Raw genomic sequence first — 15080 nt, 5'->3', positions numbered from 1 at the left:
TGCTGATAAGACTAGGAATTTTATCTAGGCACATTCTGTAGAAGGTAAAGAATAATCTTTTCTACTGTAGAGGAAGATGTTCATCCTTTAAACATAGAAGCAAGCTGGGACTCAGCAAACTTCGACAAACAGTGATTTCACTGTCTAGAATAAACTGATACCTGAAGATAAAATTATTCTATTTCTCCTTGGGAAAAAAATAACATACAGATGTATTTCTCTGTCACTGTTTTTCCTTGTATAGACTTTACTAGCAATAATAGTTGTAACTTTTTCTTTCATTTTTTCAGGTTTATTAATTTTTATATATTTAACAAAATACTGATGTTACTATGTTCTGGGACATTGATCTAAATGCTTAACAGATATTAATTCATTCAATCATAACAACCTCCCAAAATAGGTTTTATTAGTACCTACATTTATAAACAAGGAAATTGAGACACAGAAAGGTTTAGTTGTTGTTCAGGATACGTTGATGAATGGCAGGGCACAGACTATGCTATTTTGATGAAACAACTAAAAACTATTTAAGTCACACAACATGGAGCAACAAAACTGAAAATGGAACCCAGATTTCTATGCTTTGTTTCCTATTTGAATACGTTTTGCCTTTAAAACTACCTTTTGTTGGAAGAAAATCTGACCAACAAACTCAGAAACAAAACATGCCTACCTTTTAGAAATCATAGCACCAGATTAAGGCAGAAAGTTAATTATGAAAGGAAGAATAAATGTGGAAAAACCAGAGTAGCTTTCTTCAAGTAGATTCATCCTTGTCTCTTCTTGGGTGCAGCCCACCCCTCTCCAGCAGAAAAGAAAACAAACAAAAAGCAACCTTTAAAGGGATTGTGTCTATGGCTGGATTCACTTAGAAAATTTATTTTCTTATAACTTAAGTGCAATAAAATGTGTTTTTCAAAAAAAAAAAAACATAACAGGAAGTTGAGCAACATAGACAAAAGATAAAAACATAAAATCTAAAGGTTTCCCAAGTGGTTCAGTGGTAAAGAATCCACCTGCTAGGGCAGAAGATACAGGTTCGATCCCTGATCCAGGAAGATCCCACATGCCACGGATTAACTAAGGCCATGTACTACAGCTACTGAGCCTGTGCTCTAGAGCCTGGGAATCTCAGCTACTGAGATCTGTGTGCTGCAACTGCTGGACCTGTGTGCCCTAGAGCTCACGCTCTGCAACAAGAGAAGGCACCCCAATGAGAAGCCCAGACACTGCAACTAGCGAGTAACTCCTGCTCATGTCAACTAGAGAAAAATCCTAGCACAGCCAAAATTAATAAACAAATAAATGTTTAAAATAAAAATTAAAAAGTAGGATTTCCTCCATCCATAAGGAAGATCTACATCTGTAACTAACCTAATAAGAAACACTGTTTATAAATTGTTTATTTTTTGTGTGTAGAACATTTATTTATTTTTGTTAATTTTTATTGGAGAATAATAAAAATGGTACTTTACAATTTTATGTTAGTTTCTGCTGTCCAGCAAAGACAGAATCAACTATACATACACATATATCCCATATTTTCCTTGGATTTCCTCCCCAATTAGGTCACTACAGAGCATTGAGTTCTCTGTGCTGTAACTCTTAATCAAAATTACCTAAATCCTTTGTAATGAGAAAAACATGAAAGGTGGAAAGATAAGAATTGACAGTCAAACACAAACGTTTGAAGAAATTAACTGAATGGCAATGTGGAACTGTATCTGAATTCTATGTTCCTAGAAAGTAGCAACTATCAAGAAATCCCCAAGCATGTGTTGATTCCAAGAAAAGACTAGCCACAAAAGACTATCCTACTCTTACATATTCAGAAACACGGCACTTTCCCTCCTTCCTCCTGACTCTCATACACTTGTGTATGATTCCTTTGTTTACTTGACTCTATAAAACTCCAGACTCCTTTTCTTTCAGGTGATCTTCACCTGTTTCCCTATCACAGGAGGCTGAATACAGTTATCTCCTTAATTGTCCTATGCCTTTGTCTTTCACACAGCACAACTTTCTATAGCTATGTACATCCCTTTTACAATAATTAGTCATTTCTGGACATAGGAAAACATTTCACACTGACACAAGGAAAGTCAGGTTTTTCTTAACTGTAGACACACTAGCTCCCAGGCAGACAAACGCTTGAGAGCTTATAGCTTCAGTTCTACAACCTCAGCCACAAATTACAAGTAAGCAGACACAGAAGACTTGCACATTCCTTCCCAGCAGGCATAAACTTTATTTCTTTGAGCTGGCAACCAGAAATATCATTGAAAATGACTAACAAACTGCATTCTCCATCATCTCTCATCTAGTGGAGAACAGATTAATACCATTGATCAACCAAGAACACCAAATGGTCAGATGATAAAACTGAATTATCAATGATTGCTTCCACCCACCAATGGGGAATCACTTAGTGGCTGTGATGAATGAGAAACAAAAATGAAAACACAGAATCAGAAGAGAGGAGGGGAAAAAGAGTAAACGAGGGTCATAGGCTTTAAAACTTCAATTGTCATTTGGAATTCACTTTAGGAGCAAAGAAAACCATGCCTGTAGTTAAGAATCCCAGTAAGGACTCTTCTGCATCAGTGCACTTTACCAAACTAACAGGTAAATCCATGGGTATCTTGGGGTCGTCTCTAAAAGAAAAGCTACATTGATGTTTGATTCCTGTATGGTCAAGTTTACCGCTGCTAAGTCTACCCTCACAGATTGAGCTTCCCAGTGAGCGTCTATAGTGCTGTTTCACTCTTAAATATAAGCTGACAGTCATAGATCAGCAAATATTTTGAGCATAAGAATAAAAGATATCAAAGCCAACAAACAAGGAAAGTCATTATAAAGTAAAAAGAGCCAATTCAGCTTACAGGTTTTTAAAAAGGGAGAAAAAAAATGATTTTGCATATTATACAAATATGTTCATTGTGCTGTCTTATCCACCCCTACCAGAAGCAGCTATCAAATGATTTACTCAACAAACAAATGCAGAGATTTCCAAATGAAGACGAAATGGTTAAGAAAGCAAGTGAGAACAAAGAAGTAGGTAGGATCACCTTTTGAGGGAAGTGATTTGTTAACTAATAATATGAAATATATCCCCAAAGCTATATAGAATTGTTGAGGAATTCTGGATTTGATAGTGTATTCAGTACTTTCACAAATATTTGACATTATTGAAATATAGCACATTAGAGATTTACTTCAGGCATTTCTATTGTTCATCCTAACAGAGAATCTAAATACTTAAAATAAGTCACAAATTATTTGCTTCTAGAAGTTAGAGGCCATATTTTCATTCATATTCTAAATTTAAGATCTAGAAGTACTGAATATTATGCTATATAACCCATGTAGGATAGTTCTCCATTTCCCAGGGTTAGAGGAGGCTGATGAAAGAGAGGCAATTGGGGAAGTAAATAGGAGTGATGTGTTATGCTACCTCCAGTTCGGTGAGTTATCTTCTCTGGCTACACATCTAGAGAGAAAGATTAATCTTCCTACTAACTATTGAGAAGCTGGGGAGCCCACCTCTGCATTCAAATATTTTGTGCACCAATAATATACAAAACTTAGGGATTTACTTATGGAGGCTTAAGGAGTTTTGTTTCTTTTTTGCATTTTTGAATTTAACATTTTCTAATTTCTCTACCTCTCTCTTTCTTTTTTCCTGATTCTCTAAGTGACCTGTATTTTTCTTCTGCTGTCTTGTCTTTAAGTATTTCCTACCCAATATTCCTTGAAAATAATTGTATCCTCTTGTTCTTTTTCCTTTTTTACTCTGCCAGTGCAAGCCTCTTAATGCTGAATATAAAAGAAATCTTTCTCTCCCTGGACTTTTGTCAGGTCTGAAGTTAGGAGGGATAAATTCTGCTCCTGTAGGAAAGTGAAAAAGTGAAAGTGTTAGGTGCTCAGTCCTGTTCAACTCTTAACTCTTTGGGACTGCATGGGCTATAGCTTGCCAGGCTCCTCTGTCCATGGAATTCTCTAGGCAAGAATACTGGAGTGGGTAGCCATTTCCTTCTCCAGGGGATCTTCCCAACTCAGGGATCGAATCCAGGTCTCCTACATTGAAGGCAGATTCTTTATTGTCTGAGCCACCAGGGAAGCTCCAGGGAAGCACCAAGAAAGCTCCCATAGGAAGATGATGACATTCTCAATGTTAATCTAACCCCATGCATTCTTAGTTCACCTTAATTCAATTCTCTGATGTCTCCTTAAAATGAAGACTTCACAAACTCTCACCTGGAGTATAAAACAATGAAGAAGAACTGATGGAGAATAATAAGAGACATAGTGGAAAAGAAAAATTTCACCTAACATTTGCTAAAAATATCAAGGAAAACTGTATTTAAGACTATTGCAGTAAGGGTCAAGACTATATTGCAAGAGAAAAGAAAGATTGGACTCAATTCTGTTAAAACAAAAGACAGAGGATTTTAAATGCCGGTGTGAACTAATGGAAAAGTACTAGAGGACATGAGGGGGTAGGTCAGTCAATGTGATTAGTAATTTACAACAGTGTGTTTACTAATTGTTGCTTATTGAAATTGGGCATCTATCCTCCCACAGGGACCCATAGGCAGTGGCTCTATTTTCCTTGATGGTTACATTTCAAAGTATGGTTCCAAGGTATTTGAGAAAGAGATTCCTGGGTTCTAAAGGTTTCACAGTCAAAGAGGAGAAAAAGAATTTACAATTGCAAGTTTTCTAAAGTAAATGCTCTAATAAAAGGGAACATGTCTTGCTTTGTGTGAGAGCAGATATAAGCACAGTTATAAGAATATAAAAAAGGAAAAAAAAAGAATATAAAAAAGGAATGGCAACCCATTCAGTACTCTTGCCTGGAGAATTCCACGGACAGAAGAGCTGAGCAGGCTACAGTCCACGGGATCGTGAAGACTTGGACACGACTGTGCAACTAACTTTCCAAAAGGAATGATAAAAGAAAATAAGATGTTATCTACCCAAGAACTGGAACAGAAAAGGAGGCTTCTTGAGCAGAGAACATCAATCATTAACCTAATTCAAACATGGGACACCAAGTCTAATTTTTTTGTTATGTTTTCTAACCATTACTTTGCTAACAAAGGTCCATCTAGTCAAGGCTATGGTTTTTCCAGCGGTCATGTATGGATGTGAGAGTTGGACTGTGAAGAAGGCTGAGCGCCAAAGAATTGATGCTTTTGAACTGTGGTGTGGAGAAGACTCTTGAGAGTCCCTTGGACTTCAAGGAGATCCAACCAGTCCATTCTGAAGATCAGCCCTGGCATTTCTTTGGAAGGAATGATGCTAAAGCTGAAACCCGAGTACTTTGGCCACCTCATGAGAAGAGCTGACTCATTGGAAAAGACTCTGATGCTGGGAGGGATTAGGGGCAGGAGGAGAAGGGGACAACAGAGGATGAGATGGCTGGATGGCATCACTGACTTGATGGACATGAGTCTGAGTGAACTCCGGGAGATGGTGATGGACAAGGAAGGCCTGGCGTGCTGCGATTCATGGGGTTGCAAAGAGTCAGACACGACTGAGTGACTGAACTGACTGAACCATGAAATATATAGTTTTGTAGTTTATTCATTATATATTTCATGAATGTGGGCACATCTAACAAACTGAGCAGTACTAAATTGAGTTACCAGCACTCCAGATTTTTCAGTGCAGTGTTTCATCACAGATTTATTCCTTTGTGCAAACGGCCTGTCTAGTCTGTTCAAGTTATTATTGAATCCATTGTATGGTATTGATGACCAGTTTATGAATTAGCGAGAAATATCACTCTCACTAAAAATATGTCAGGAAGAAATGGCTTTTTTATTTTTGTTTCATTATATTTATCTGTTTTAAAATTATTGTGCTTTCTGAAATTTTTGATAGCCAATCATTAAGTAAACAATTGATGTTTTTAAATTTTTTAAGATGCATATGTTTTAACAAACATGATGTGCTTGCTTATAAACATATTAGTCTTCATCTATCTCCCAAAGATTTTCTGTGATAAATCCAATTCTATTCTGTTCTATCATTTTGCTATATCATATGTTAGACCAATGTGTCTCGATCTTCTGTTTTAGAAAAAAAAAAAAAAACGTCATGGCAGATTATTTCATACTATGTTAAGAAGCTTAAACAGAAAAAGGACAATGTATGAAAATAAGAAAGATGTGAATGAAGCAGCCAACTGGCATCCATACATGGGACTCATATGCAAATCAAGTTATTCTGTGCTTTCCAACACGTCCCAAATTCTTTTAAAACCATATTTTAAGCTGGATAGCAACTCTTTATGAAGACATCAGTGACAAAAATACAGACAGCATTGTGTTGGGTAGAGCAATGCCAGGAGTTGACAGGACCAACAGATAAAACCAAAGCAATTAAGTTTCCATAAACACTTGACTTGGTGTTGAATCAACACTCTTCTTTCTAAACAGCAGTGTAGCAAGACATAAATGACAAATCATACATTTCCAATCTATAAACCATGCTGGTTTGATGAAGTTACAGAATTCTTTTTCCGGCTTTTCTTTTTACCATGTGAAAGAAAAAAAAATGCTCAATAATTTGTGAGTTTTACTTCAGAGATGTGAATTTCTCCATCTACAAAATATTAGAAGAATTATAGAAAAGCTTTGGCATGTTTCCAGCTTACTACCATCCATCTCCAGCAACAACAACAAATTCTTATGGCTAGAGGTGAGCAAATTTTGAATGACATTTAGTCATCCTTTCTCGCAAACTGTTTTCCAGGCGTTCATTATCAACTCTTTGGCAAAGTCAGAGAATGCTGTCTGTTCTTTCTATTTCATTTCCCCTACCTCAACACATAACACAAAATAATTCAAGACTATACACTGTCTACCTTATCTCCCTTACTTTGTTCCCTTGTAGATATTCAACTGAACTTGTTCAGGAAAGAGCTAAGGAATATACATTTATTAAACAATAATGTTTTCTTTCTTCCAAAGAAGAAAGTGATAATAAACTTCCAATATAAATGAAAGTGTATAATATATAGACAGACTTCCATTTACATAATACTATATAGAGACTTCAATATAAGTGGCAAGATGCTCAGGTAAACAAACATTTTCCAAGTTTTCAGAACAATAAAACAAAAGCATCTGATTATACCTAGTTTCAGAGTGATTTTCTACAGTCACATATAATTTCTGTCTGTGTAGCAATGTCCTTCTTTGCTTTAAAAGTCTTATGTATTTGTCCTTATCTAGCTCATATGGAGTATTTAATACTTTAGTATTTAATATTTCCAGACATTTCAAGGCAGTTAATCCATGTCATGTCTGATAAATGACATGGACATTTTTTATTAGACAAAATTTTATTAGAATGCTCTCATATTGTAGGTAGCTTTCCTGTTGTACAAGATGTTCCTTAGGAAAATTGATTGCTTCTGTTTTCATTCCCAGAATTTCAAATTGTCTGGTATTTATAGTGTAGTTGCCATGAATGCATTGTATGTACTTTATACCAGGTGATAGATTGCAAACTTCAGGAAATTGTGAGCAGTTTATGTATTTGATTATTCTAGGTTTCTTTATGTCTAGAGGAAGGCATGGCACATATTAACATCTTAGTAAATATTTAAATAAATATTTATTTACTAAGATGCAAGCATGCAAAGAAAGCCTGTAAGTTGCTTCTCTTTTCTGGGCCGTGAGGTCGTTTTGAGTGTCCTGCTATCTATAGTGGCTCCACTAAATCATGCAGCTGATCTCAGCAGTTTGTTCCAAGTGTGGCAGTTTAAGACTGGTGAGGTTCATAGATGACGTTATCTGGATTACAAACGAGAAACGCATCCACAATTGTGACTGGTAGTCTTCACAGGCTCTAGATTAGTTCTGATTATTATGTGTCCATGCCACTTGTCTACTGTAAATTTCTGACTCTCTTGTAAACATTTTCACTGAGCTGACTTTCTCATAGAGCAAATCTCTCATGTGGAATACTGTGTAAAGGCAAGAATATACTGTGCAGCCAAATATCTGTTTCTCATCGTAACACTGACAAACTCTGTGAGCTGGGGTAAGTTATGTACGTCTTTAAGTGTCGGTTTAATTACCTGACAAGTGAGATTAATGATACATGACTACTTAATAGCATCGTCATAATGTTAAATAAGAGATTCTGTACAGCCTTATCTTAACAACATTCATCGTAATATAAATGTTAGTTGGAGAACAGACTTGTGATTGCTAAAGAGGAAGGGGAGTGGGGGAAGTATAGAGACGAAGTTTGGTGTGAAAAGATGCAAACTAGTACATATAGAATGAATAAACAACAAGAGCCTATTGTTAGCACTGGGAGCTATATTCAATATCCTGTGATAAATTATCATGGAAAAAAATATAAAAAATAATGTACATATATATATAACTGAATCACTTTGCTGTATAAACAGAAATCAACACATTGTAAATTAGCTATACTTCAATTAAAAAGTTTTGAAAAATATAGTATAACCACTTTGGGGAAAAGAAAATTAAGTATTAGTTATTTCCATGCTTTTAATAAACTTAGACATACTATACAAGTGTAATATTACTTATTCAGATCATTCTCCAGAATTTCTTGTAGCAAGACTAAGAAGAAATCAATTTTCATGTAGGGCCAAATACCACGTGGTTATACACATCTTAAAGCGCCAAGGCAGGCATCTTTTGTTTCAGAAACTATGTGACACGGCTTCCAAAGGAACCAGCCCGTCATAAGGCAGTGGCCCTCTGGCTCTTTTATAACTGAAGGCAGGCTAGTTTCAGATTTTACCTGAGGAGTAAACAGGCATGGATTTAAAACAGTTAAACCATAAAACACATTCACAGTTTATGCAATCCTGTTTACATATCCCATTATATTACACTGGTCCATTTATCTAGGGTGGTGCCCTTGGTGGGATTCCCAGTTGTCTCAGTGGTAAAGAATCTGCCTGCCAATGCAGGAGGCAAAAGAGATACAGGTTCAATCACTGGGTTGGGAAGATCCACTGGAGAAGGAAATGGCAACCCATTTCCCAGACTAAGAGAAAAGATTTACAGTACGTATATTTGACAAATACTTTATATTAAGAATATGTAGAGAATTCTTACAAATCAATAAGAAAAATGCAGTCAACCTAATTATAACAGAGTGAAAAGTCTGACAGACACTTCACAAAAGATAACATGGAAGTGGCTGACAGTTATATAAAAATGTGTTCCATATCATTAGTAAGTAGACAAATACAAATCAAAAACCGTGATGAAACATAAACATAATGAGTATTTTTTTTAAAAAAGAATACCAAGTATGGGTGAGGATATGAAGCTGGTAGAAGCATAAAAGTACATATTTCTACAACCCCTTTGGAAAAATATTTGATAGTACTTGATGAAGGAAAATATATGTATATTGTATAACCCAATAATTCCATTTCTATGTCCCCAAAAAGTAAATAATAATATGTACCAAAAGGCATACAGAAAAGTGTCCATAGAAATTTTATTTGTAATAGCTCTAAACTGAAAACAAACCAAAGGTTAATTAATAACAAATAATTCTAATTCCTGCATACTACCCAGTTATTAGCAAAAATAAACTCCTTTACATGCAACATGGATGAATTTCATAGGCATAATATTAAGTGAAAATGTTTATATGCTAACAATATATATTCTGTCTATGTAAGATTATAAAGTTGATTGAATTATGGAAATGATTCTTACTCTTGGGAGTTACTCGAAAGAATTAGGCACTTTCTTGAGTGCTGAAACTATTACATGTATATTACTTTTGGTGGTGGTTATTATTTTTAAATTCACAAATTCACTGAGGTAAAGAAGATAAAAAGGACTGGTGACCTAATTTGGTAGAGTTCATTCTTATGAACTCTTTGATTAAAGGAAGGAAGAGACTGTTCTTGTAAGTACTTTCTGAGCAGGACATGGTCTAGCAATTTAATCCATATATGAGAATGAATTCCCAAGGGCATGCCAGAGGGCAGCACTTGGTTCTCCTTAGTGTTTTCCTTCATTTTTGATCTTTCCTCCTACCAAATTAAGTGACAAATAGCCAAGTTCTGTTTATTTGTTAATAAGACCTACAATCTGAAACAGAAATGTAGGGAAAATTAATTTTTTAAAGTGTACCAAGTTTCTAATATCAGAAGAGAGTTTAAAAGTTTGGGTTTAAAATTGTCTATTGCTTATGAAATAATTGTGTTAAGGAGGGACTGAAGCTAAAGTTAGTGAGGTGATATGTCAGCTGCTTCTGTAATACTTCTGTTCAGAAAAAACTGCCTTTACCTAAGTACAGGAAATGGAATTTCATAGTTAAAATGGCCTTGTTATACATAGATTTTCAGACCTCCAGTCAATAGAGAATCATTTAGATCACTCTGGAGGTTTGGCCCTGGTCCTGAAACTTTTCCTGTATTAATTCTCCAGTGGATAAGTCTCAGTGGGTCCCCAGAGTCTCTTACCCTAGGTCCACTTATTTTTTCCACCCCTACAACCTCTACTCAACCTCTGAGTCATGCTCTCCAGTTCTATTTATTTCTGCACATTGATCATTTTGCCAGAATCACTGCTTGCCAAAATCTCCGCCTGATGCCTGTTGCTTTCTAGTACCTTAACCCAAGCATCAGACTCTAAGGGCTACTCCAGAGCCCAAAATCAGTACATTTATAAAGATTTCAGGCCAACAAGGATACATGTATAATTACCTGAATCCAATCCTCATTCTAAAATTCTTACTATACCACTGATGCCCAAGTGTTAACCTTTATCTTTCTGTTTTGACTGTTTCTTCAAATGCATATTTGAATCTTAAGTAAAGGTAGCCTCCCATTTTCCTGGTACCCTTGATCTCTGAAAAGCCTTAAGTTGAATGCACACAGTCTACTTATTCACAGACCCAAGCCAAAACTTAGGCTCAAAATTTGCATATCCCTTTAGCTTAGTTGTCCCTAACATCAACCAAAGTTCTTTGGAGGAGCCCAACACGTTAAGGTAACAATAATCCCAGATGACACTGACTATCCCCTAAACAGTCTCAAGAGGTCATGATAAGCTTCTTTATAAGTTGTTTTCAGTTCTTGTACAGGATATAATATCTAGCATCAAATCATTAATTGTATCAAATTCCTTATGTGTCATTATAAAACAATGATTTTTTACCTACTTATGACAGAAGATACTATATCTGTATATAAAATATCCAGGTCCTATTTATCTATTTTCAATAATATGGGGGATACTGTATGTCTTCAAAAGCTATCTATCAGAATTATAACCCTTTTGTAAATTATGGCATGGCTTTCAAGTTTGGATTATAAAGTCCACCGAGCAAATTGCAGCATTCCAAAAATAACAGTAGTAGTTAACTCTCAAGAGTTGGTTGTCTTTTGTACTTCTATGAATTTGAAAGCCATCTATATCTCCAACATGTTGGATTTCATTCTAAGCAAAAACAAATTGATTTTCAGAGAATTTGTGGATTTATTGGTGTCAGAGCTAATAAGAGAACCAAGGACAAATCATTAGTATTTAAACTCCAGGATCAGTATGACTTTTATTATATCACATTTATTAATTAACAGATTGTGTGTGTGTGTGTGTGTGCGTGTCTGAAATAGGCAATTATTTCAACTGTACAAAATATAATTTATTTAATAAATATTTATTGAGCACTTATTATGTATCAGGTTTACTTAGATTATTAATATTAGTTTTGTATCATGTCAAAAGAAAAAAGTGCAAGATTTCAATCAATTTCAAATTCTGAAGCTCAAATCCTATGATAATTTATGAAAAATATCCTGAAAATAGCAGGGTATTTGATTTAAAATATTTATAATAACATAACAGTACTTGTAGAGAAAAATATTAAAGCTTAAAATCAGACTTAGTCAAAATCTTAAGCTAATTATAGGTTATTCACATTATCAAAACAATGATCATAAGGAATATATAATAATAGAAATTCTGGGGGAAACAGGATACAATTTTTGTATGTATTATGGATATTATGGATAAATCTGAATATTGAATTTATACATAAAAAAAGACTTGAAAGACAAAATCTTAATTATCAATTCCAATTGTTTGATTGGTGTGAAATAATTTTTTTGGTATTTCTTAAACTTTTATGACAGTTTTTTGAGGTACATGCTAGTATACATCTGCAAAATTATCATAACAATTAAGATAATGAACATTCACAACACCCACCTAAAATTTTCCCCTAGAAAAAGATGTAGAGATATAGTGTAAGGGGCATAAATGCTAACTTGTGTGTATATATCAATGTACTATATAGTTCAGAAGATTTTTATCCTATTTTTTTCTTCAGTTAACTTGGAAAAAAAATTGCTTTATTGGATTGTTGAGAATTAAGTAACAGAAAAAGTTGTATATTTCATCTGTGTTACTGTGTATTTTAGGGTTTGAGGGTTTGTAACATTTTGGAGGCAGAAACAGAGGAAGGGAAAGAAAGATATGAGAAAATGCAGTAAAGGACAGATCGCTTATGTGTGTATGTTCCCTGAAAGAACTGATTTACAAATTCCTCTCATACAAACATGTTTGGCCATGTGTAGGGAAAGTTTAATAGCAATAGCAAACTGCATTGTCTGTATTATTCTGCACAAATCATCTAACGTGCTCTTTGAAAGTCTTCTTTAAAATGAGAACCAAACAGTTAGCCCCTTCTGCTTCCCACTCAGCAGGATTGATTCAGAACTAAACTTGGAAGATTGTAAAAAGAAGGTATCAACCAAATTTAATAACCTATATTTATTAATATACTAGCATCAGCAAACTATATCAGACAGAAATAAAATAGAGAGTATATTCACTATGATTTGCTCCATTCACAGTGACAACCATTCTTGACAGAGTGATCAGACTTTACAGAATATCTCTAAATCATGTATGTAAATCATTTGCACAAACATCACACCCCCTTGCTATCAGCTCAGTTCAGTTCAGTCGCTCAGTTGCGTCCGACTCTTTGCGACCCCATGAACCGCAGCACACCAGGCCTCCCTGTCCATCACCAACTCCCGGAGTCCACCCAAACCCATGTCCATTGAGTCGGTGATGCCATCCAACCATCTCATCCTTTGTCGTCCCCTTCTCCTCCTGCCCTCAATCTTTCCCAGCATCAGGGTCTTTTCCAATGAGTCAGCTCTGCGCATCAGGTGGCCAAAGTATGCTATAGGCAATAGAAAATTCAAACCTAATCTTGCTGTATTTATATCAGTTTCCTGTTGCTACTGTAACAAATTCCTGTAAGCTCAGAATCTTAAAACAGTACACATTTACTATTTATATAGTCTGGAGCTCAGGAGTCCAAATGGATCTCATTGAGGTAAAACCAAGATTCAGCAAGAAGAATTCAGGGGAGAATTCATTTCCTTGCCTTTGCCTACTTTGAACAGGTTGTCCATATTCTTTGGCTCATAGTCCTTCCCTCTGTCTTCAAAGTCAGTCGTGGCTAACTGAGCCTTCCTCATCATCCATCACTGATACTGCCTCTCTCTCTCACATATGCTTCCCAGGTGGCAGCAGTGGTAAAGAACCCACCTGCTAATGCAGGAGGACATAAGAGACATGGGTTCAATCTCTGAGTGGGGAAGATCCCTGGAGGAGAGCATGGCAACTCACTCCAATATTGTTGCCTGGAGAATCCTATGGACAGAGGAGCCTGCTGCCTATAGTCCATAGGGTCACAGAGTTGGGCACAATTGAAGTGAATTAGCATTCTCCTGATTACATTGAATTCACATGAATAAGCCAGGACACTATCCTAACTCTAAAGTCAACTGATAAGCAATTTGAACTTTATCCGCTACCTTAATTCTCTTTTGTCACACAATGTAACATATTCAGAGACTCCAGGGATTAACATTAACTTCTGTTATTCTCCCAATCATAGTTCTCTCTTCCTCTCTTGGTACCAATGACTAGCATATTAAAACCTTGTTCGGATCCTGCAGGTCTCTTTTTGCAAAAAAATAAAAAATGCAGATGCATGTAGAAGTGTTTCACAAAAAGACTTATGACAAAACATTATCCCCACAAGTCGGCAACAGTCTAAAATTATGTTACTTTTCTTACAGGGATGACAATGAAATGCTTCTTGTTTCTGGCCATTGCAGCTGGCTGCCTGCCTGTTTTGATTATAAAAGTATGTGAGGATTGTATATTTTATGATTACTTTTGAGAGGAGGATAAGAGCTAACTCTGTGCTAGAACTTAATTTGTTGCAGGCACTATTGTGAGGATGCTATGCCCAGTTGGCAGCTAAAGTCCACAGGGTCGCAAAGAGTCAGACATGACTAAAGCAGCTGAGCACACAGAGGCACATGCCCGGTATTCACCTAGTTCTCACCATAGCTCTATTAGGCAAGTACTATTCTTAATCTCGTATTACAGAGAAAGAAACTAAACATAAGAGGTTAAGTCATGTGTCCAAGGTCAGATAACTTGGAAATGGCAGAGCCTGAAGGTAAATCTAAGCAGTCTTACTTCACAAGCCCATGCCTATGTCATTAAACTTCTCTGAATAATTTAAAAAGCTAAAAATGTAGAGTGGGAATTACTTCTTTACAACTGATCCATACATTTTCCATGACAAAGTGGGGAAAATATTGTTTTTTAGTTTTTATCCAGAAAAGGTAAGTATTTCATCAATATCCCAACTGAGCTTTCTGATTTATGACTATAACAAGAATTTAACACATCCAAATTAAATATAAAATGAAAAGTGCCAGGACTTTCATCAAAGTCCAGTGGTTTGGAGTCCACATTTCCACTGCAGGGGGCTTTGGTTCTGTCCCTGTCTGGAAATTAAGATCCCACAAGCCTTGCATCACAACCAAAAATAAAAAAAGAAATATGCCAACAGCAAGGAGAGAAATGTGAGGAGCTGTTAGCAATGGAGTCAATATATGATGCTTGAATCTCACTTAAAAACAAGAGTTTCAACATTCACAGAACAGAAATGAAACATTTAATGGTATATAAGAGGAAATAAATTCTGAGTATTTTACAAGTCATTCAATA

The 15080-nt window shown here is 35.6% G+C and overlaps 1 protein-coding gene across 1 annotated transcript in view; it reads left to right on the top strand.

Moving 5' to 3' along the window:
• Nucleotides 1–2564: 2564 nt before the first annotated feature.
• CRISP1 (cysteine rich secretory protein 1) overlaps nucleotides 2565–15080 on the top strand; it is a 28583-nt gene continuing 16067 nt past the window's right edge. Inside the window, exons 1-2 of the mRNA XM_086370748.1 lie at nucleotides 2565–2628; nucleotides 14135–14202. Coding sequence (XP_086226874.1) covers nucleotides 2565–2628; nucleotides 14135–14202 — 132 coding nt within the window. The remainder of the gene's footprint in view (nucleotides 2629–14134; nucleotides 14203–15080) is intronic.

This window comes from Bos grunniens, chromosome 23 (assembly GCF_055505025.1).
Source record: "Bos grunniens cultivar Pamir isolate PY7600 chromosome 23, Bosgru_T2T1.0, whole genome shotgun sequence".
Classification (NCBI taxonomy): Eukaryota; Metazoa; Chordata; class Mammalia; order Artiodactyla; family Bovidae; genus Bos; species Bos grunniens.
This window is presented reverse-complemented; position numbering and strand designations above follow the sequence as displayed.